This window comes from Peromyscus californicus, unplaced genomic scaffold (assembly GCF_007827085.1).
Source record: "Peromyscus californicus insignis strain IS unplaced genomic scaffold, ASM782708v3 Scaffold_2__1_contigs__length_46816999, whole genome shotgun sequence".
NCBI lineage: Eukaryota > Metazoa > Chordata > Mammalia > Rodentia > Cricetidae > Peromyscus > Peromyscus californicus.
In genome coordinates this window covers 14,576,826-14,598,673 of record NW_026294540.1, presented here as the reverse complement: position 1 = coordinate 14,598,673, position 21,848 = coordinate 14,576,826, and the positions used below count along the sequence as shown (strand labels likewise).

At 56.6% G+C, this 21,848-nt stretch overlaps 1 protein-coding gene across 1 annotated transcript in view; it reads left to right on the top strand.

Annotated features, from left to right (window-relative positions):
- Pitpnm2 (phosphatidylinositol transfer protein membrane associated 2) overlaps nt 1-21,848 on the top strand; it is a 134,263-nt gene that overhangs the window by 109,647 nt on the left and 2,768 nt on the right. The window contains 23 exon segments of the mRNA XM_052755423.1: nt 1,576-1,803; nt 6,248-6,550; nt 7,302-7,397; nt 9,180-9,281; nt 9,446-9,516; nt 11,880-12,127; nt 12,552-12,741; nt 12,883-13,002; nt 13,855-14,111; nt 14,520-14,698; nt 15,635-15,805; nt 16,334-16,483; nt 17,184-17,348; nt 17,712-17,873; nt 18,665-18,813; nt 19,056-19,172; nt 19,508-19,624; nt 19,727-19,855; nt 19,858-19,877; nt 19,966-20,115; nt 20,678-20,861; nt 20,939-21,067; nt 21,707-21,847. Of these exon segments, the coding sequence (XP_052611383.1) occupies nt 1,576-1,803; nt 6,248-6,550; nt 7,302-7,397; nt 9,180-9,281; nt 9,446-9,516; nt 11,880-12,127; nt 12,552-12,741; nt 12,883-13,002; nt 13,855-14,111; nt 14,520-14,698; nt 15,635-15,805; nt 16,334-16,483; nt 17,184-17,348; nt 17,712-17,873; nt 18,665-18,813; nt 19,056-19,172; nt 19,508-19,624; nt 19,727-19,855; nt 19,858-19,877; nt 19,966-20,115; nt 20,678-20,861; nt 20,939-21,067; nt 21,707-21,847 (3,578 nt within the window).

Below are 21,848 nucleotides of genomic sequence, written 5' to 3'. Positions count from 1 at the left end.
CAGGCCCTCACCTGATCTCATCCTGAGAGTAGGTTAGATTCTTAGGTGGGGTGTCGGGGGACAGAGTGAGGCAGGGCAGGCTTCCATGTCCTTGGTGTGCATGCCAGGTCTGTCAGCTTTCTCCTCCCTGTAAGTGTGCGTGTGTACTCTTGGGGCACTGTCCGGCTAAAAGCCATTTGTGAACCCCCTGCCTCGGGTGGGCTGGCCCGTATTACGGCATCTGTGACTGGAGCGATGGTGGCCTTTGCTCCTTTGCTCTCCGGCTGATGCGACTGTGCAGGAAACTGTCTCCATTTGTTAAGCTTATTTTGTTTTAGACAGTGTCTCACTAGGTAGTCCTGACTGGCCTCGAACTCACAGAGATCTGACTACCTCTGCCTCCCGAGTGCTGGGATTAAAAGTATACACCACCATGCCCTGCTAAATCTTTTTAAAGAGAAATCAGAGATAGAGGTTTTCATGTGAAATCCCCCAATTCTTAAACATTGATACAATATTTAACAAAATGTCAAACAAAACACATCTGAGGGCCTAACACAGTTCTGCAGCCTCTTCTGGAGGGTAACCTCTGGCCCAGGTCTACTTGCTTAGGCACTATCCAGGAGCCTAGCCTAGTGAGAAAGGACCATTGCCTCCTGATTCTCCGTCACCTCCACAATAGTCCCCTGCCCTCAGCAGGCATCCCAGGGGTTCCCCAAGATCCCAACCCAGTCCAGCACCAGTGCTACGTGGGCCATTTGAGCCTCCCAGTTCTACTCCTGTGGCCAAAATGCCACCCTACTCTGGAAAGATTTCTCACCCTGGTCTGCCCTTCCCTACCCCATATTCTTCATGGGAATTTTCTTTCCATGGTCTCCTTGGCTCACTGGCTCATTTACCTCCACACATGGACCATGGTGTCAAGCTGACTTCAGAAGAGTTACAAGAACCAGGCCAGATAGTACAGGCTGATATTGGTGAAATTATTAAGGCCACTCCATGTAGTTAAAAGGAGATTTATTTAATGGCGTAACTTACAAGTTAAGGGATAGGTAGTTCGCGGGGTCTGGGGAAGGTGTATCGCAGTCCAGCAGTGTTCTCTGGAGCTCTGCTTGGCCCACCTTCACCGTCCAAGGTCCCGGAACCGAGTGAGTGCGCGCCGCCCATCCAGATCTCAGGTCTCCAGGCGCCTCCCTTGGCCCCGCCTTGTAGGCGTGACAGTTGCCGAAGTCTCAATGGGGGTTGGAACTTCCAGATCAAAGCTGGAATGGCTACCCACTACAGGCTGAGATGAAGCCACCTGGACAACTTAGTATATGACCTTGTCTTAAAATAAAAAGTAAAGATAGGGTTGGTGATGTAGCTCAGTAATAGAGCATTTATCTAGCATGTGTGAGGTCTTAGGGTCAATCCCAGTGTTACACACACACACTAAAGGCAACAGGAAAGGCGCACACACACACACACGCGCACACACACACACACACACACACACACACACACACACACACACACACACAGCATCATACACAATGAGTCCTGGAAAGGGTGGATAGACTTGGGGCAGACATGACCACTCACAGGGTGTCCCCATAGACATCATCGACATCGTCAAGGATCCTGTACCTCCCAATGAGTATAAGACAGAAGAAGACCCCAAGATATTCCAGTCAGTCAAGACTCGCCGGGGGCCGCTGTCTGACAACTGGATCCAGGAGTACAAGAAGCGGCTCCTCCCCATCATGTGCGCCTACAAGCTCTGCAAGGTGGAGTTCCGATACTGGGGCATGCAGTCCAAGATAGAAAGATTCATCCACGACACAGGTGAGTGTGTGCAGGGGTGGGGTGTGCCTGCCTGTCTGCCTCCATGCTCCATGTGCCGTGATTGTGTACTTACACTTTACTCCTAAAAGATGACCCTGTATTAAGTCAGGGTTCCCTAGAAAAAATGGAACTGATATACAGAGAGAGAGGGAGAACAAACTGTCTCCTGATGAAAAGTCCAAGAATCCAGTAGTTAGTTGTTTGGTCCATGAGGCTGGATGTCTCACCTGCTCTTCAGTATACACTGGACTCCAGAAAAAGTAGGCTCTAATATCAGTGAAGAACTAGACTTACCAGTGACAGTGAGGGCAAGCAGGAAAGGAGCAAAAGCTTCCTTCTTCTATGCCCTTTATATAGGCTGCCACCAGAAGGTGTGGCCCCACTTTAGGGTGGGTCTTCCTACCTCAAACAATCCAATCAATAACAGTCTCTCACAGATGGGCCCAACTGCTGGGACTTTAGTTAATTCCAGATGTAGTCATCTTGAGAACCAAGAACAGCCACCACAGACCCCAAAGCCTGTGCCCGGCTCCTTTCCCCACTCTTGTCTGGGCCATCCCTGACCGGTGTGCCTGCTGTCCATGCACATGCCCCATGCATTGCCCAGACATTCCTGACCTGGCTGGTATCTGATAGTGTAGCCTGCACCCCACTCAAGCCAGAAGCCTCTGTAGACAGCCCCCCTTCTGCCACTGGGGCCTCTGGCTCCCATCCTTTTCTTTCCTCTACCTGAGGAGGTCCAGACCCTAGCTAGTCCGTAGCTCTGCCTCTTCACAGGCTGGAAGTTCCAGATGCAGAGTGGCTCAGATACAGTGCCCTTCACACCCACATGGCCTTCCCAGAGCAGGTGTCTGAGAAACAGGTGGACCAACAGATGTCTGGGAGCTCTCAGCCAAGGGATGCTGTCCAAGGCTCCTCTTCTCTTCCCTTGGAGCCCTAGACTCATGACCCCACAGGAACATCTAGGAAGACACCACAAACAAGGGAGATGGACTTCAGGCACGAAGAGAGGCGCACCATTGACAACATGCTCCACCCTTGTGACATTGACTCATGATTACCCATGATGGGGGCGCTGTTGCCCTGTTTATAGAGGATGAAACAAAGACCTCCTCACACATAAACTGAACCCAGAACAGACACTGCACTGGCAGTGGAGGTTCACCAGACAGCCCCATTCAGTACGGATGCTAGAGCCTATGGAAGGCGTCCGTGCCTTCAGCAGCGCGCTAGGCTCTGAGTAGGGGGCCTCCCACCTGGAAGGGCAGAGATGATGTGTATGCGACAGCCTTGATGGTGCTGTACAGCATGGGAGAGTTTCACCAGCTCATCTCCTGCTCCTTTTCCAGCAGGCTCCTACGGTGCCCATGCCCATTCAGAAAGGGGGCAGGAGAAGGGTGGGACACACCCCTCCAGTCTGTCTGACCCATGCTAGCTGAGACTGACCCAGGCAACCTCCTTACGACCTTCCCACATCCCTGACTCTGAGACCTCAGGCCAGGAGGACAGGCTTGGAGAGGCAGCCTGGATATTAGTCAGCCTGCCCACGCCACTGGGCCTTCCCTCCTGTTTGTAGTCTGACCCTTCTAAAACGGGAGCACAGGCCTCATCTCACGGGCAGCATGAGAGCTGAGAGGACTGTGGGCTACCCTGGCCCTTTCCTTTCTCCAGCCTTGCTGACTTGTCCTACCCTGTACTCTAGTCTGCACCATATGACCCACGTGGGGCTCCTGGTCCTGGAGATCGTGCTTCCCAGGCTCTGTGAGCCCCCTGTCCCCATATAGCCCCTGAGATTCTGGCAAAACCCTAAGGAGCCAGCTTCCCAAATGTAGCTCTCTCTTCAGAAAGGAGGGTGAGGATTCGGTCGTTAGGACAGCTGTGACACGCAGTCCCCACACTGCCCTAGCAGCCATCAGCGTTGCCTCTCTGAGTCCCACTGTCCTCATCTGGGACGTGGACGTCATGCTAGCAGTTCTGCAGAGCTGCAGACAGACGTGACCCAGCCCTGTCTGAGCACTGTGGACATCAGTGTGCTGACAAGTACTCTGGAAGAAGGAACCCCCCAAAACTTAATCTGCCCCCTTTGTGCCTGACCTTCCCTCCCAGCCAGCCCACGAGGAAGCCTTTCCCTGTTGGGTTGGAGTAGACTGTGGGCCCAGGAAAGGAAACTGAGACTCGCTAGTATTGTATCTGAGCCTGCCCTCAGGTGTAAACAATGGATACCGTCAGCCCTGGCTGAAGGAGCACACCATCCCGCTCCATGGGTGAGCAGAAGTCTCCAGAGCTGGCCTCTCAGAATGCCTGTGAATCAGGAAAGGAAGCATGGGGCATGAGAGGGAGGAGGGGGTAAAGCCTGAAGCCATGCCAGAGCTGAGCCTCTTGGAAGGCTGCTCAGAGTTCTCTAAGAAAGCAGAGGATGCGTGCCCTGAGAACCAGCCATTACTCCTCTCAAGGATGTCCCCTGGAAAAACTCATGTACATGTCAGAATGTTCAGAGCCACAAAACAGAAAAATTAGCTGGGCAGTGGTGGCACACAGTTTTAATCCCAGCACCCGGGAGGCAGAGGCAGGTGAATCTCCTTGAGTTCAAGGACAGCCTGGTCTATAGAGTGAGTTCTAGGACAGCCAGGGCTACACAGAGAAACCTTGTCTCGAAAACCAAAAAGAAAAAGAAAAAAGAAAAAGAAAAATTATACATATAAGTCAAAAGATCCACTAGCAGGAAAAGGACTAAATAAAACAGTGTTTCAAATGCATCAATGTGGTGCTGCAGCAAACCCCACACCCAGAGCCACATAAGAGTGTGAGACTCAGCCAGAGAAGCATATGGCAGAAAACACACAGCACAGCACATACATGTAAATATCACCAGCCAGACCATTCCAACACACTGTAAGAAACACATCTGCACACTCAACCCAGAAACAGCAACCAACAAACACAAAATCTTGTGCTTTTAGGTAGAGAGGAGTTTTTGAAGAACCCCAACACTACGTTCCTTTGCTGGGTGGTGTGGACATTAATGTTTTACTTCCTTTTATGCTTTTTTAAATTCCATTTGTGTGTCTCTGTATGTGTGTGTGTGTGTGTGTGTGTGTGAATGTGCATGTGAGTGCAGATACCTGTGGAGGCCAAATGAGGGTATTGGATCTCTCGGAGCCAGAGTTACAGGTGGTCATGAGCAGCCTGATATGGGTGCTGGGAACTGAACTCTGATCTTTTGGAAGAGCAGCCAGTGCTGTTGAGGTCAGAGGACATCCTTCCCTCTCCAGTGTGGGTTCCAGGGACTGACCTCCGCTGTCAGGCTTGACGTCGAGGGTCTGACCCACTGGGCTTTCTCACTCCCCGTCCCTGTTTTGGGTGTTTGGTTTGTGGTTGTTGTTTGTTTGTTTGTTGTTTTGTTTTGTTTTGAAGCGGGGTCTCATGTGACTCAAGTTTGCCTCCAACTCAGCATTAGCCAAGGACGTCTTTATGACCTTGAACTCCTGCCTCCATGTCCCACGTGCTAGGATTGCTGTGGCACTGCATCCAGCTTTTTTTTTTTTTTTTCTTTTCTTTTTTTTTAAAGAAAGATCAGGGCAGGGGAGCTGGCTCAGTGAGTAAAGTGCTTGCCACCAAACCATGAGGACCTGAGGTCTGATCCCACATAAACCAACCATAGTGTATGCCTATAGTCCAAGTGCTGGGAGCGCAGAGACAGAAGAATTCCTGGCACTTGCTGGCACCCAGTCTAGCCAGATCAGCAAATTCTAGGTTCAATGAGGGGTCCTGCTTCAAAACAATAAGGTGGAACACCAGTAGAGGAAAGAGACCCAGTGTTGACCTCAGGCTTTCATACACACACACACACACACACACACACACACACACACACACACACACACAGAATCCGACCCCTTTTAAAATCTGATCCTCTGTGGGAAATTCAACAGGAGACTCTTAGGAAGTACAGGACACTTCTCCCTGGGGCATGAAGCCCCTCCAGTGAGCTGTGGCTTCTGGCCAGAGCCTCTACTTAACAAGCCTTGCCCTGTAAGTGAGCCCCCCAGGTCATCTGGGACCAGTTCTCTAGGTTGGCGATAGAAGAACTGAGACACAGATGAGCAGTGACTTTAGCTGACCTACAGCTGTGCCCCAGGGCACACGGCCTCTGCCGTAAGCCCACCTCTGTCGTCTGGCTCTGTGAACAGGGCACACGACCTCTGCCGTAAGCCCACCTCTGTCCTCTGGCTCTGTGCACAGGGCACACGGCCTCTGCCGTAAGCCCCTTTGTCCTCTGGCTCTGTGCACAGGGCACACGGTCTCTGCCGTAAGCCCACCTATGTCCTCTGGCTCTGTGCACAGGGCACACAGTCTCTGCTGCAAGCCCCTCTGTCCTCTGGCTCTGTGCACAGGGCACACGGCCTCTGCCGTAAACCCACCTCTGTCCTCTGGCTCTGTGCAGGCCTGCGGCGGGTCATGGTGCGGGCTCACCGGCAGGCCTGGTGCTGGCAGGATGAGTGGTATGGGCTGAGCATGGAGAACATCCGAGAACTGGAAAGAGAAGTACAGCTCATGCTGTCCCGAAAGATGGCCCAGTTTGCAGAGGATGGAGGAGCATCGGAGCTCTGCAAGGAGAGCACTGTTCAGGAGCAGGCATCCGGAGCACCCTGTGAACCCAGCAACAGCAATGGGGAGTCCCGGGGGCGGGGCCTGAAGAAGCAGTGGTCCACCTCCTCCAAGTCCTCAAGGTCCTCCAAGCGGGGAGGTGAGTTGGGGTTCCTGCCTTTTGATTCAAGGCCCACCTTTCCAGTTTCCAGGGTGGACATGCCCCTGCTGTGTCCTTGTAGCTCTGGCTCTTTTCTCCGGACATAGTGGAGCTAACTCTGTGGAGTCTTTCACGTTCTAATTGGTACCAGGTGGGGCTTCACCATGAAGTGAAGCTGCCTCTTCCAAGCAGCACCTCCAGACTTACCTGTAAGCCCCAGACAGTCTGTGACTGTGGAACTCTGGGGAGTGATTCTGGGCAGGCCCCCCAGTGATAGGAGACAGCTTCAAGGTATCAGATCCTGGACGACAACATGAAGCAAGGTCTCCCCTGTGCAGCCAGCATGCTCCTGTGACGTGCCTTCCCAGCCCAGTGCGCCTGGCCCTAGGCTGACGGCACTGGAATGCGATGAGCCGATACCTCAGTCTTCCATCCCTTCCTGTTGCCCTGCAGCCAGCGCTCTTGGTCAGCTCTGCTGTGGCCACATTTCAGGGCTCCGCTGAGCTCACATCCTGAGCTCTCCCTGGACAAGGCAGCAGAGTGCTCCTCCCCTTGAAAGGGCCAGACAGTTCTCCCCAGGTGGACCCTAGCCATCAGCCCCTAGTTTCTTAACCTCTGTCTATAGTGAACTTTTCTGATGATGCCCAACTTAGCCCTCCAAGTTGCCATCACAACTCCCTGCCTGCTGTGACTGGCTCAACAGAGCCTTCCTCTGCAGGCCAGACTGTCACCTGAGGGTTTTGCCTTGCAGCCAGCCCCTCCCGACATAGCATCTCAGAGTGGAGAATGCAGAGCATCGCCAGGGACTCGGATGAGGGCTCAGAAGAGGAGTTCTTTGATGCACAAGGTAGGCGGGCAGCTCCTACGACCTGGGGTGGCTCCTTGGGCCAGATGCAAAGAATTGTTAAAGGTGTGAAGCACCTGTCACTGGACTGTCCCTGGGACATGTACCTACACTGTCACAGGGGACAGCCTTGGGCTTGGGGGTAGAACAGAATGAGATGAGGTCACTGGGAAGCCACCTCACTTGAGTCTAGGGACTTAATTATAAGTCGGGACTCGGCATAGGAGGAGGGAGGGTGCCATTCTCTTGAACAGGAATAGGTAGGTTCTACCTACCCATACCTACCTACATAGCTATATATATACCTACATAGCCATACCAACCCCCACCTCATAAATAACACATAGTTCTACCAAAGCCTTCCCCAGATTAATTTATCTCCATTAAAAAGTATGACTTACAGCATCCTCAAGTTTTGTGCTTGCTTTATTGTGTACTGTTGCTTTCCTTCATTAAATTAATGCAAATTAATATGCATCTAATGTAGACACTTTAGAAAAAGCAATAAGCAGAAATTAGATGAACTTCCCATTTTCCCACTAATGGCAAAATAAGCTCCGTGGGCACACAGCCAATTGCTCACCTGTGCCGGAAATGCAAGCACTCTCTCGCTCGCTCATGTGAGACCAACCACAAAGATGCTTTCAAAGAAGTCAGAAGGGCCAGCAGGCAGGCCCAGAAAGAAAGATGGATCCAACTGCATGCCGCAGCCCAGCCAACTCCAGAACATGACAGAAGTCAGAACAATGGGAACATGCCCACAGCTGAACAGCAAGGCCCTCTTGTTCGCCACCATAGCTTGGAGGAGCAGAGGAGCTGCCCACATGTGGCATCTAATGACCTGGCTAGCCACACCTACAGGGAGAGGACTTGGGGAGTCAGTGTCCAATAAAAAAGGGAGATGCTTGGCTTGTCCTGGTGTTAGACAACCTAGAAAAGGGTCACAGGGGGCTCTTGAGCAACCTCTGCACTTGACAAGAATGGAGGAGGGTGTCTTTGGTACCCCACCCCTCCCAGCTGGCTCTTTATCCTTGAAAGAGGAAAAATACCTAGTGTTAAAAAGACAGTAGGGAAAAGGCACTGATGGCAGGCGGCAGGCTTTTCAGATCCTGCCCAGGAGCCCATCCTCAGCCCAAGGAAGAGAAGGCCAGCATGTGCCTGAGCCCAGGCAGCTGCCCGGCTGGCCCTGGGAGCAGTTCTGGACAAGCAGAAGTGAGAGTCCAGTCCTAGGTGACCTGTTCAGAGTGGCGTCCTCACTGAGCTGTGTCTTTCTGGACATTAAACAGCATCAGTTGTGAACAGATAAACAAAGGCTAGGGTAGATGCGTAAAGAGAAGGAGACACCACCATACCCTGTGGGCAGACAAACCTCAACAGCATGGAGCTGTGAGGACAGTCACACACAGAGACCACGTAGTGTAGGACTGTGTCCACTGACAATGTCCAGGATAGGCAAAGACCTGGAGGAGAACTCATTCTGCTGTGGTGCCTGACCACCTGTGATCCAGCATGGAGTTTCCATTCAAGGGGAAGAGAATATTTTGGAATTAGATAGCAGTGATGTCCGCACAGCATAATGAATATACTAAATGCCACTTTAAAATGGTATGAGTAGGGGATTTTATGTGATGGGGAAAGAAGGCTAGGTGGTCTGTAGCTGTTTGGCTGTCCTGTTAAGACAGAGAGGGAGAAGACAGAGTTGGGAGCACTGAGCTTGTGGGCTCCGGGAACACGGGAAGTCCAGTGCATCCTCAGTCCCCACTGAAGTCCTCCTTTCTCCCCCAGAGGACCCATACAAAGAGGAAGGATTCCCCAAGGACATCACTAAGTGGAACTCCAATGACCTCATGGACAAAATGGAGAATCCAGAGCCTGAGGACCAACAGGGTAATGAGCCCGGGGAGAGGGTGTGAGGGTGCAGTCCATTCCTGTCTTACCCAGTTCTCACACAGTGGTGGGACCCAGGGGCTTGGGGGACTCCTGGGCCAGGGCTCCCTTTTGGATACCAGGTATCCATAGCACCAGCAGTTAGTGTGGCTTCTGTGTTACAGACGGTCTATACCACCAGACTGACCCTGAGTTCAGGGTGGCCTCCAGCGTGGAGCAGCTGAACATCATCGAGGTGGGTGCACTGGACACTCGGAGACTAAGGCTGTGGGGAGGGGGCTGAGGGCTGAGTGCGGGGGTACCAGGCAGAGCTCTCCAGAGCCTTACATCCACACCTAGCCAGACACTCACCAGAGAGGCCTGGGGTCCCTTGCCTTGCCACATTTCTATGGAGACACCAGCTAGTCCCATCTCTGTGATGTTCCTGAGAACCAGGGACAGCAGACAGCCTCCAGGAAAACCTTCAGCAAGCTCCTCCTTTGGGGAAGTGAAATGAGAACCTTGTAAATTCCAGAAAAAAACTAAGACCTTCAGCATGTTCCCATCCCTGCTGTGGCACTGGAAGAGAAAAGGAACCAAGGAAAGGAAGCTAAAGCCACCTAGGCAGAAGTGACGGGGCTGTGGCCCTTGGGGTCAGGCAGAACTCCGCGTGTCCAATAAAGCCATCTTTATGAGCCTGTGTCCGCTCTGGGGGTTCTTTGCGGAGCTCGCGCCCCTTCTACCTGCAGGCCGTCAGAGCTGTTTGCACTGGGGCAGGAGGCCAGGCCGGGCCAGAGCTGTTCCATGCCATGGTCACAATCATGCCCTGGTCTGTTCCCAGGCCGCCCAAGGTCGAGATAGCACCTCCATGGGAACTCTGCTCTCCCTGGAGGGAGGGCCTGGGAGAGGCAGGCCCACCTCTTCCCCTTCTGGGGTCTTCTCCTTTGAGGTCTGAGGTGGAGGCACGCTTTTCTAGAAGGGGTAGTAGGTGAAGGGAACGACTGTCAGTTGCTGCTGAATGTTAGCAAACAACAAAGCAAGCAGAGGGCCTTCCGACTCAGCGCACACAGCTCTGACTGTCCCAGGAGAGGGGCGGAGCCTGAGGCTCAGGATCTGCCTTGGGATGTGCATTTGGAGGAGCCCAGCACTGACTCTGGGGCACTGCCATCCACAGTCAGACCCTTCTGCCCATACTGGTCCCCAAACTGGAACCTTCCTTCATGGAAACACTGGCTGGGGGTTGCCCTGACTCTCCATAGCTGGCTTCACTACCCTTGTGAGCTCTGTTCCCACTGGAGTTCAGGGCAAGGGGAGTTCCTCTTTTAGGCTGGATGTGAAGAAAGCTGTCTCTGTGCTGGTAGGGGTCCATGAAGGGTAGTCAGTGAGGAGTCCAGCCGGATAAGTGCACAGGGGGTAACCTCAACACCCCACCAGCCCAATCCCAACCACCCTTGGGTAACAAGGCACAGCTGGACTGCACCCCCTTATCCAGGAGCTGACAGGCTGCTATAGATACTTCTCCATAACCTTGTGCTTGCTGTAGTGGAGAAGCCCCTGAACTTGATCCTGATGGGAGTGGCCACCATCCCCTCTGCCCGGCCAGCCTGTCAGGGGCTGTCCCTGTATGTGCAGTGGTTTGTACCCCAGCCTCTGAAGGAGAGCAAGCCCCAGATGGGCATCTCTTCCCCACCTGCCCCCACACCCCTGGACATAACGTGGTGTAACAGATAGAAACCAGTGGTCATTCTCAGACATGTCCCTGGAACTCAGTGGGCATTCAGGGAGAGGCCTCTGGGGACAGGGGCCGGCAGCCTGGGCTGCCAGGAGAACTAGCAGGAGCTTCGGGTGCTGATGAGCCATATGACCAGTACCTGGGCCTCTCCAGCCTACTACCTTGTCTATGAAAGAAGTAGTTCTGTACCCCTGTGCACCCCTGTGCAGAGCTGTGCATTATCCAGGGCCTCACTCGGGCTTCGTAGCAGGCCTGGCCAGTAGGAAGGGAGGTTCCTGACTTGGCCCTCCTTTCCTGCCGCCGTGTGCGAGCACCTTGCCTCTGCCAGGATCCCTCTGCTCTTGAGGACCTTGGTCCTGGATTCCAGAAGTAACGGGGCTCTGGGCTAAGTCACAGTAGAGGACCTCAGAGCTAGACGACTTCGCTAGCCTTGGCCACTCCTAGTGACCCCTGTGCTTTGGGCCAGTGTGGCCCTGACTGTTTGGGCCAAGTCTGAGCTATACCTAAAAGCAGACATGCAGCAAATATCCAGAGGCCTGGGTTGCCCAAGCAGAAGCTGCTGCCTAAGACCATGAGGAAGGTAGAACTGGTGGTTTCTCCAGAAGATACCCTTCCTTGAGTCTGCTGTGACTCTGGTCAGGCTACACCACCTCCTCCAGTCTCTGGTCCTTGCAGAGGTCCAAGAGAATGACTGAGGCAGTAAATCCAGACCCCATAACCAGATAACCAAAAACCAGCTCCCTCAGGCTGGGGATTTAGCCCATAAGTAGAACGTTTGCCCATCACATATGTATGAGGTCCTAAATTCAATTCCCAACACCACAGAAACAAAAAACTAGGGTACCTGGGGCCTGGCAAGAAATTCATGCCCACCACTGCCCATGCAGGATGAGGTGAGCCAGCCACTAGCCACGCCACCCTCCAAGATTCACGTGCTGCTGCTGGTGCTGCATGGAGGCACCATCCTGGACACTGGAGCTGGGGACCCCAGCTCCAAGCAGGGCGACACCAATACTATCACCAATGTGTTCGACACCGTCATGCGGGTGCACTACCCCAGCGCCCTAGGCCACCTAGCCATCCGCCTGGTACCCTGCCCACCCATCTGTGCTGAAGCCTTCGCCCTTGTCTCCAAGTGAGTGGCATGTGCCTGTCAACACCCATCATGCCCCACAGGGAGAAGCAGCCACAAGTTGTCCCCACCTCTGGCCCTGAGCATTACGTGACTCCCCAGAGTTAGGTCCTCTGTCCCGACTTCCCTTTCCCAGCATCCATCCCCCTCAGCCTGGAGGCAGTGGAGCCTGTGTAGACAGATTAGTTCAAATTGCAGGACCACAATCTCCAGGCTGAGTCCGTGTTCAGTTCTGTAGAGTGGCCTGCCTTGGGATATGAGTCTACTCAATGGCCCTGGCCCTCAGAGCCTGCTCAAGGCCTCCTTGGGAGCGTCTCCATGAGTACTTTGGGGCAATAAGCTGTTTGGCCTGCTTTCCAGATCAGGGAAGGGCCTTTGGGTCAATCTGAGTTTACCTGCCCTCTGCTGACCCAGCCCCTCTCCCCAGCCTCAGCCCCTACGGCCATGATGAGGGCTGTCTGTCTAGCAGCCAGGATCACATCCCCCTGGCTGCCCTGCCCCTGCTGGCCACTTCTTCACCCCAGTACCAGGAGGCAGTTGCTACAGTGATTCAGAGGGCCAACCTGGCCTATGGAGACTTCATCAGGTCCCAGGAAGGTGTGACCTTCAGTGGACAGGTGAGTGGTGGCAGGGGTTGGGAAAGACCTCTTGGGGTGGGCTAGCCAGAGGACCAGGATGCAGGGAGTGGGGGATGCTTTTCCCAATTAGCAGCCCAGCAAGCAAGGTGAAGACTCAGGCCTCTGCCATTTTGCCTCCAGGTCTGCCTGATTGGAGACTGTGTTGGGGGCATCCTGGCATTCGATGCCTTATGCTACAGTGGCCAGCCAGTGTCCGAGAGTCAAAGCAGCAGCCGCCGGGGCAGTGTGGTCAGCATGCAGGTACCTGAGCAGGCGCAGAGGGTGGGCCGTCCTTGGCTCCCAAACCTCCACTAAGGCCTGCCTGCTGTCTCTGATAGACCATGGAGACTGGCTGTCTGTCCTGCTGTAGGCCACCAAGCCATCAGATGGCCTGTGTTGTGTCCCACAAGCAACGTGCCCAGCCAGAACCCTGAGGAACTGACTTGGACACCACAGTCCATGCTCTATCCATTCTATCCATCCAACAATGTCCAAACCCATGAGGCCCAGCAAGAGTTCCCCTCCGGAGCAACAGACGAGAGGGTTAGGAGAGACATGGAGAGATATGCCCTGGGTCTCAGACTAAGTAAAGGAAAATACCCAAGGCAGGTCAGCAGCAGCCCGAAAGAGCTGCAAGTGTGCCTCAGTATCCCCCAGGAGACAGATGGGAAGGACAGAGGTTACTGGTGTGGGTGAGCACAGGTAGCAGGCTAGAGCTTGGGGTCTGGAGAACCGTTGCAATGTCTTAGAGCCCAGGAGAGCACATGGCTTCACACGCCGGATCTACATTGCATGGAACAGCTCTGGTCCTAGGAAGTGAGATGGGCACACCCTGTTCTCCTCTTTGTCTGACCCTGATGTCTTCCTGCTGTAGACTGGCCATCACCTGGGAGAGATCACTGAGTGCCCAGCCAGTCCTGGAGTGAAGGCCGCTAGGACTTAGCCAGTAGTGAGGGGCGGTGGGAGACAAGACGTCCCCCTCTGGTTGGGTGAGAAGCCTGCAGCTGGGCAGTGGCCCGCAGGGCCTGGAGTCAGGGGGGAGGGGCTCGCAGAACACTGAAGAAGGGCCTAGGCTGGGGACCACCTGGCAGTGAGCCTCCATGGCCATTCCAGGACGCTGACCTGCTGTCCCCGGGCATCCTGGTGAATGCAGCACACTGCTCCGGTGGCGGTGGCGGTGGCGGTGGCGGTGGCGGAGGCGGAGGCGGAGGCTCCAGCCTGGAGAGTAGTCGGCACCTGAGCCGCAGCAACATTGACATCCCCCGCAGCAATGGCACCGAGGACCCCAGAAGGCAGCTGCCCCGCAAGAGGAGCGATTCGTCCACCTATGAGCTGGACACCATCCAGCAGCACCAGGCCTTTCTGTCCAGGTACGGTTTGGGGTACTACTTAGAAGGAGGAAGGCCCGGCATGGAGAAACCAGGGTGCTCCTTCACCAGTCCACATGGACATGTGTGGGGTATATGGGTGTTCCTGTTTGGAACACTTCCCAGCTCACCGGTGCTGTGGTCCTGTACACAACAAGGGCCACCCTCAGCCACTGGAAACACCGTGTCCTGAGGATGGGCATGAGGCGGAGTCGGGCAGCATGATCCCATCAGGGGCATCTCGAAGGCAGTAGGCTTCCCTGGAGAGGTTCTGACCCACTGTCACTAGGAGTGCTCCAGCAGGCAGCCCTGCACTCAGGACAGCACAGGGCTCAGTCCCTGAGGGTCCATGGGACCCAGCCTGACCCTGGTGAAGCTGCCCCTGGGTGACCTGCACATCCCCCACTGTAGCCTCCATGCCAGCGTGCTGAGGAACGAGACCAGCTCCCGCCGCTCAAGCAGTTCCACGATGCTGGACGGTGCCGGAGCCTTGGGCAAGTTTGACTTCGAGATCGCCGACCTCTTCCTCTTCGGGTGCCCACTGGGGCTAGTCCTAGCCTTGAGGAAAACAGTCATCCCCTCCCTGGACGGTGAGAGGCCTACAGGGATAGGACAGGCTACATGAACTGGACAGGGGCCTCCATGGGCCAGTTGCCAGGCCCTGGTCACATGCCAGCCCTTTCAACATCTCTGCCCATCAAGGGCCACTGCCCTTCCCTGCCTCTCCAGCAGCTCAGTCACCTGCCCATCCCCTGAACCTACCGCTTCACACCTCTCTAAGGTCCCCTGAAGCAGAGGGGACGCACAGCAGGTTTGGGGGGGTCAGATCAAACAGATCCAGTCTCACTCAGAGAAGTCTCACAGATTCTCACACACATGCAAAGACCATTCTGTGGGATCCCCTGCCACCCTGAGGAAGGATAAGGAGAAACGTTTACACATGCTAGTGTGAAAAGACCAAGTTCAGAAAGCTTAGTGTATGCTCCTGTGGGTGTGGATTAGAAGGGAGGTGCCTGATTCCCAGGGAAGGCACCTGCTGGATGCTCAACCTTCCTCACAGTGCCAGGCTGCAGCCTAGGAATGGGCATGCACTGGGAGGGTGGGGGTGACTTCAGCCTGTGTGCCTGTGACACCCAGCTGAAGAGGCACATGGAGTCCCGCAGGGGATCCTGGGCTGGGAGGAGCCCTCCACTCTGCTGCCCAACACGTCCTCTCGGTGACAAACTGAGGTTCTTACCACTGTCACTATCATTTTTCTAACTAAAAAAATTGGAACTGGGCATGATGGCACATACTTATAATCCCAGCCCCTGGGAGGCCGAGGCAGGAAGAGTTGAAGTTCAGTATGAGCAGGGGCTACATAGTGAGACCCTGTCTCAAAAAAAATTATTATCTTTATTAATAAAGGGACAATGATCCACACAGATCCCAAACTGATTGAAAAACACACACACATGGCAAAGTCGGGGGCCCTGGACCCCCACCCACTACCCAAAGTCTCATTTCTCTGCGCCCTCCACTCCCAGTTTTCCAGCTGCGGCCAGCCTGTCAGCAAGTGTACAACCTCTTCCACCCTGCGGACCCTTCAGCCTCCCGCCTAGAACCCCTGCTGGAGCGGCGCTTCCACACCCTGCCACCCTTCAGCATCCCCCGATACCAGCGCTACCCGCTGGGGGATGGCTGCTCCACACTGCTGGGTGAGGTTCCCCAGGACGGGAGGATGGAGGGAACTATAACTGCTGTGGTATAGCCCCCAACACACTGTGGGTCTTCCCAAAGGGAAGCAGCACCAGACGCCGGTCCCCAGCAGACATCTGTTCCAAGTAAACACTTGAGGAGGTGCAGATGTAGCCATGCTTCCTGGTCCCTGTGGGGCAAGAGGGACTTGTGCCTATCAAAGCCTGCCAAGGGGTTCCCAGCAACAGCCGGGGCCATATTCCCTTCCCTACTGCCTAGGGCCTCCAACCCAACGGGGAAGGAGTTACAGGCCTTCTGCAAGCTTGAGACGTTGTAGACTGGGCCCGTTGTGGTAGGCAGCTGGCCCAGAGATGGCCGGGAGTGTGGGAGGGAAGGGCCCACCCCCTTGCTCCAATGTGCATCCCGGCGTCTTGTCGTCATCGTCGTGTCCTGGTCCTCGCGGAGCCCTGTTTGTGTCGGCACATGTGCAGACGGTCCACTTGAGTGTCTGTTCTTGTCCTCTCTGCTCTCTTCCCGTCTGCCTCCAGTCGAGACCGTGCAGAGAAACCCAGAGTTGGTCTTGGAGGGCGGCCCCCTGGCCCCTCTCCCCCACGGGGACAGCTTCCTGGAGACCAGTGTCCCCGTTCCCGCGCTCACCTGGCAGGATGGGCCCCGCCCGAGCCCGGGCTGTGCTGAGTGTGTGTACCCCCACTCCTGGTGACTGCTGTCTGCTTGGCTGCTGTCCCTTGGTCCTCCACCCCTCATGCCCTCTCTGGCCACTCAGAGTCAGTGTGACCTTGAGAGCAAGGGCATGGCCATGGGAAGTTAGTCTTGGTGCCTTTTCTGTACACAGTGAGCAGAAGCAGAGGCTACCCTAATGCAAAGTGGTCACAGCTTCCCAGAGGTGGGCAGGCCCTTCTGATACGTCATCCAGACTGGTTCCTCCAGCTGAGCCCTGTTCTGTCCTGCCTGCAACCTGGGCCCTAGCCTATGTGTGAGGGCCACTCTGGGGTCTGCTGCCTTCCCAGTCCTCAGCCTACACACAGCATCCCTGGGAGGCTGCCCAAGGCCCCTGCCCAAAGTAATGCTGATAACCTGTGGGCTAGTCCAGGCTGGCCCAAGAGGGCAACTGTAGAGCCAGATGTGGGGAGGAAGTGGCCAAGGAGGGCAGGAACCCATGCCTGCCTCCCTCCCCCATGTCTGTGTCCATCTGTCCACCCTTCTCTACCCAGCCCTCCCCCTCCCTGCCTCAGCTCAGACCCTTGGCTCTCAAGGCCCTAAACCAGCTGCACCCTGGTGCACGCCGGACTGGCAAGCTGGCCTCTCCCTCCCATTGCCGGGAGACCTAGGGTCAGGCAGTGCTGCTCTTACCTGGACCTTTGTCCCTGCCCCCCACAGCGGATGCACTCCAGACCCACAACACAGTCTTCCAAGAGCACGCCGCCCCCTCGTCGCCTGGCACAGCCCCTACCAGCCGTGGTTTCCGCAGGGCCAGTGAAATCAGCATTGCCAGTCAGGTGTCGGGCATGGCCGAGAACTACACAGCATCCAGCATTGCCCAGAGTGAGTGCCATCCCGGGGGAGAGGGCGATGGTGGCGGCGAGCCCCTGCAGAGCCAGGGTACTTACACCACAGTGGCTGGTCAGCAGGGCCAGCCTGTAGTGACCTCACCGGGAGGGTGGAGATGAGGCCTTAGAGGCTGTGGTCGGAGCAGCTGGGCCGAGGCTGGGACTGCTGGGGGGTTCAGAGGCTCCAGCTTTCCTAAGGGTCTTCCCATGGACCCTGGCTCTCTCCTCAAATCCTCTCTGCTCTGCTACCTATGTAGGGGCCCCTGGTGTGTGTGTGTGTGTGTGTGTGTGTGTGTGTGTGTGTGTGTGTGTGTGTGTGTGTGTGTGGCTGAACCATTCCCCTGTTCTTGCTTCTCAGAGGGTTCCTCGTCGCTCAGCCACACCCCCAGCGTCAGGCGCCTATCCTTGCTCGCCCTGCCCCCCCCATCCCCTACCACACAGGGTCCCCGTGCCAGGGCAAGGCAGGTGAGCCCCAACCTGGAGAGGTTCCCCTGCCTCCCTGACTTGGACATCGGAGAAGGTACCCCAACCCTAGCTCTCTCCCCTCTAACCCAAGATCACTCACTGTTGCCAAGCATGTCTCGCGAGCTCACTGCTAGGCCCTGTCTGCCAGCTCCTGCTGAGGCTAACAGGGAACACAGCCTTGGCTGGGGAGGATGCAGGGCTCGAGCTGCCTGGGGATCCTGTCTCTCAGCCATGGGTAGAACTCAGAGAGCTAGGCCTCATAAAACGGGCACCACCAGATGGGCACCTGTGTGCAGCCACCAGACCCAGCATGCCCCGTGCTATTTCTCCCTTGAGGGAGGACACGCGGGTCCCTCTCCCTGGAAGGCCCTGGGCCTCACCACTCACCCTTCCCGCTCTGCAGCAGGCAAGACACTGGGAAGACAGTGAGCCTTGCCTGGAGGTTGCAGAATTGCCAAACCAAGGTCTCTCTGTGCCTCCTTTCACATGACCAAGCCTGGGAGCAGTAAGAATGTAGAGAGAGGGCCTGGGCAGGGTGCAGGGTGGGGGCTCTTCTCAGTCACCAACTGCATTGGGACAGCTCATCCTGCTGCAGAAATCCTTGTGCTCCTCAGCACTGCCACAGGGCTCTGTACTCTGGCACAAGGTTGCCCATGGGCACTTTCTGCACACACCGCTTGCCGTCACTAGCCTACGGAGAAACCCTGCTTTGACTGCACCTGGAGGGAGGGCTAGGCGGAGATGAACGGGCCTGAGTGCCAGGTGACCCACTGGGTCTCTGTCCCGGAGGCCAGCGGTTCAATCACAACCCTTCCTCCTGGCTTCCTCCTGGCTTCCTCCCGGCAGTCGCTGCCAAGTGGTGGGGCCAGAAGCGGATCGACTATGCCCTGTACTGCCCCGATGCCCTCACGGCCTTCCCCACAGTGGCCCTGCCCCACCTCTTCCACGCCAGCTACTGGGAGTCCACCGATGTAGTCTCCTTTCTGCTGAGACAGGTACCTACTGCCCAGACACAACTGGGCCTTCCACTGGGGGGCCTGGCTCCCACGGAGTGCGGGGTGGGACAAAAGCACATTCTCAGCAAAGATGGGCACCGGCTGGGCTCAGGAGTCAGAGACAAGATTAGAGCCCTACAGACCCTGCCAGATGCCCATTGCCAGCTCCTGGAGATGCTGGGCCTTTTCCAGAGCAGCCACCCTAGCCTGAGCCTGCCCCACAGCCTACCTCTGTTCCCCAGGTCATGCGGCATGACAGCTCCAGCATCCTGGAGCTGGACGGCAAGGAGGTGTCGGTATTCACGCCTTCACAGCCCAGAGAGAAGTGGCAGCGTAAGAGGACCCACGTGAAGCTGCGGGTGAGGGTCTCCGGGTGCCTGGGCCCCACACTCGTCACCCCCGTTCAGTCCTATGCAATCAGAAGCTACATCACATTGCTGTGAGCCATCCCATCTGATGAGGAGGAGTGAGGTAGGAGCTGGAGGGAGAAAGCGGAGCAAGGTTGGCTCCCTCTCCTCCTGGCCTGGCCAGGTCGTTGGCTGGACCACAGCATGGGCTGCCTAGTTCAGAACCCAAGCTCCACTCTCAGATCCACTCACAGAGGTGTGAGCTGAGCCCAGAAGACCCCAGCCGCTCTCCATTCCCCCTCCTCACCTCACCTCACCCCGCCCCCCCCCCCCCCCCCCCCCCCCAGAACGTGACAGCCAACCACCGGATCAATGATGCGGTTGCCAATGAGGACGGCCCACAGATCGTGACAGGCCGGTTCATGTACGGGCCCTTGGACATGGTCACCCTGACTGGGGAGAAGGTGAGGACACGGTGCCTGGGCAGTAGCTCCATTCTCCTGGCCAGGGTGCAGGGACTGAGGCCAGGCCATGGCCAACTTGTAACCAGCCTGCCCGGGTTCCAGGTGGATGTGCACATCATGATGCAGCCGCCCTCAGGTGAGTGGCTGTACCTGGACACCCTAGTGACCAACAGCAGTGGGCGGGTCTCCTACACCATTCCAGAGACACACCGCCTGGGGGTGGGCGTCTACCCCCCGTCAAGATGGTGGTCAGGTATGTGCCTCTGGTGGGGGGTGGGAGCGAAGGGGTCGGGGTGGGGGGCACTCTGGCTGGTTCTGATGAGCTGTCCCCCGGCGACCAGGGGAGACCACACATTTGCCGACAGCTACATCACCGTGCTCCCCAAGGGCACAGAGTTTGTGGTCTTCAGTATCGATGGCTCCTTTGCCGCCAGTGTGTCCATCATGGGCAGTGACCCCAAGGTGCGCGCCGGGGCTGTGGACGTGGTGCGGTGAGTGGGCCCTAGGGGCCTGGGTGTGACTCAGAAGGTGGGTGGACTGCAGGCCGAGGCGGGGAGGAGACTGCACACAGCACAGCCTCAGGACCCGGGCCGGTGCCACCACGGTCTGGTGTGTCCTCAAGCTGTTGGCACACCTGATGCCAGTCCAGTTCCAAGGACGCCTCCTGTGAGAGTACCTAGGACACCTGCCCCTCCTCACCACTGTTCGAGCCCTGGCCAAGCTCTATTTTCTTCTTTCTCTGTGTGGTGCTAAGCACTGGTCCTTCACTCATACAGGACAAGTATAAGCACTCTACCACAAGCGACACTCCAACCCTCTTTCCACTTTTTGAGATAGGGTCTCACTAAACTGCCCAGGCTGCCTTGAGTTTGCCATCCTCCTGCCTCGGCCTTATGAATCTCTGGGATTACCATCAGGGCAGTGGGCACCACAAGGCCCAGCTGAAGATGTGCTTTGCCGTGGCCCAGATTAGCTCTAGCTGGGCAGGAGAGAGGGAGGGAGGGAGGGAGGCGAGCAGCCGCGGGACACCACGCCTGCCCCTTGCCTCCGCAGACACTGGCAGGACCTGGGCTACCTCATCATCTACGTGACTGGCCGGCCCGACATGCAGAAGCAGCGGGTGGTGGCGTGGCTGGCCCAGCACAACTTCCCCCATGGCGTGGTGTCCTTCTGCGATGGCCTGGTGCACGACCCGCTGCGGCACAAGGCTAACTTCCTGAAGCTGCTCATCTCTGAGGTGGGGCCTGGGAGGACTGGGAAGAGGAGGGGAGGGCTAGAAGGCCCAGCTGGTGCCCATGGTTGTCTCATCCATAGTTGCACCTGCGCGCGCATGCGGCCTACGGCTCCACGAAGGATGTGGCCGTCTACAGCTCCATCAGCCTGTCTCCCATGCACATCTACATTGTCGGCCGGCCCACCAAGAAACTGCAACAGCAGTGCCAGGTGAGGGGGGCACACTGGAGGGGGCACACTGGAGGGGGCACTGGAGGGCGCACACTGAAGGGGGCACACACTGAAGGGGGCACTGGAGGGTGCACACTGGAGGGGGCGCACTGAAGGGGGCACACTGAAGGGGGCACTGGAGGGCGCACACTGAAGGGCACGCACTGAAGGGGGCGCACTGAAGAAGGGGGCACACTGAAGGGCACACACTGAAGGGGGCGCACACTGAAGGGGCACACACTGAAGGAGGCACACACTGAAGGGGGCACTGGAGGGCGCACTGAAGGGGGCGCACTGAAGGGGGCGCACTGAAGGGGCGCACTGAAGGGGGCGCACTGAAGGGGGCGCACTGAAGGGGGCATGAGGGCGCACACTGAAGGGCGCATACTGAAGGACACACACTGAAGGGGGCGCACACTGAAGGGGGCACACACTGAAGGAGGCACACACTGAAGGGGGCACACACTGAAGGGGGGCACTGGAGGGCACGCACTGAAGGGGGCACTGGAGGGCGCACTGAAGGGGGCACACTGAAGGGCACGCACTGAAGGGGCGCACTGAAGGGCACACTGGAGGGGGCACACTGGCAGAGTAGGGAGCCCCAGGCTGCTTCACAACCCACCCCATCACTCCCTACAGTTCATCACGGATGGCTATGCAGCCCACCTGGCCCAGCTCAAGTACAATCATCGGGCGCGTCCAGCCCGAAACACGGCCACGCGCATGGCCTTGCGCAAGGGCAGCTTTGGCCTACCTGGCCAGGGCGACTTCCTGCGCTCCC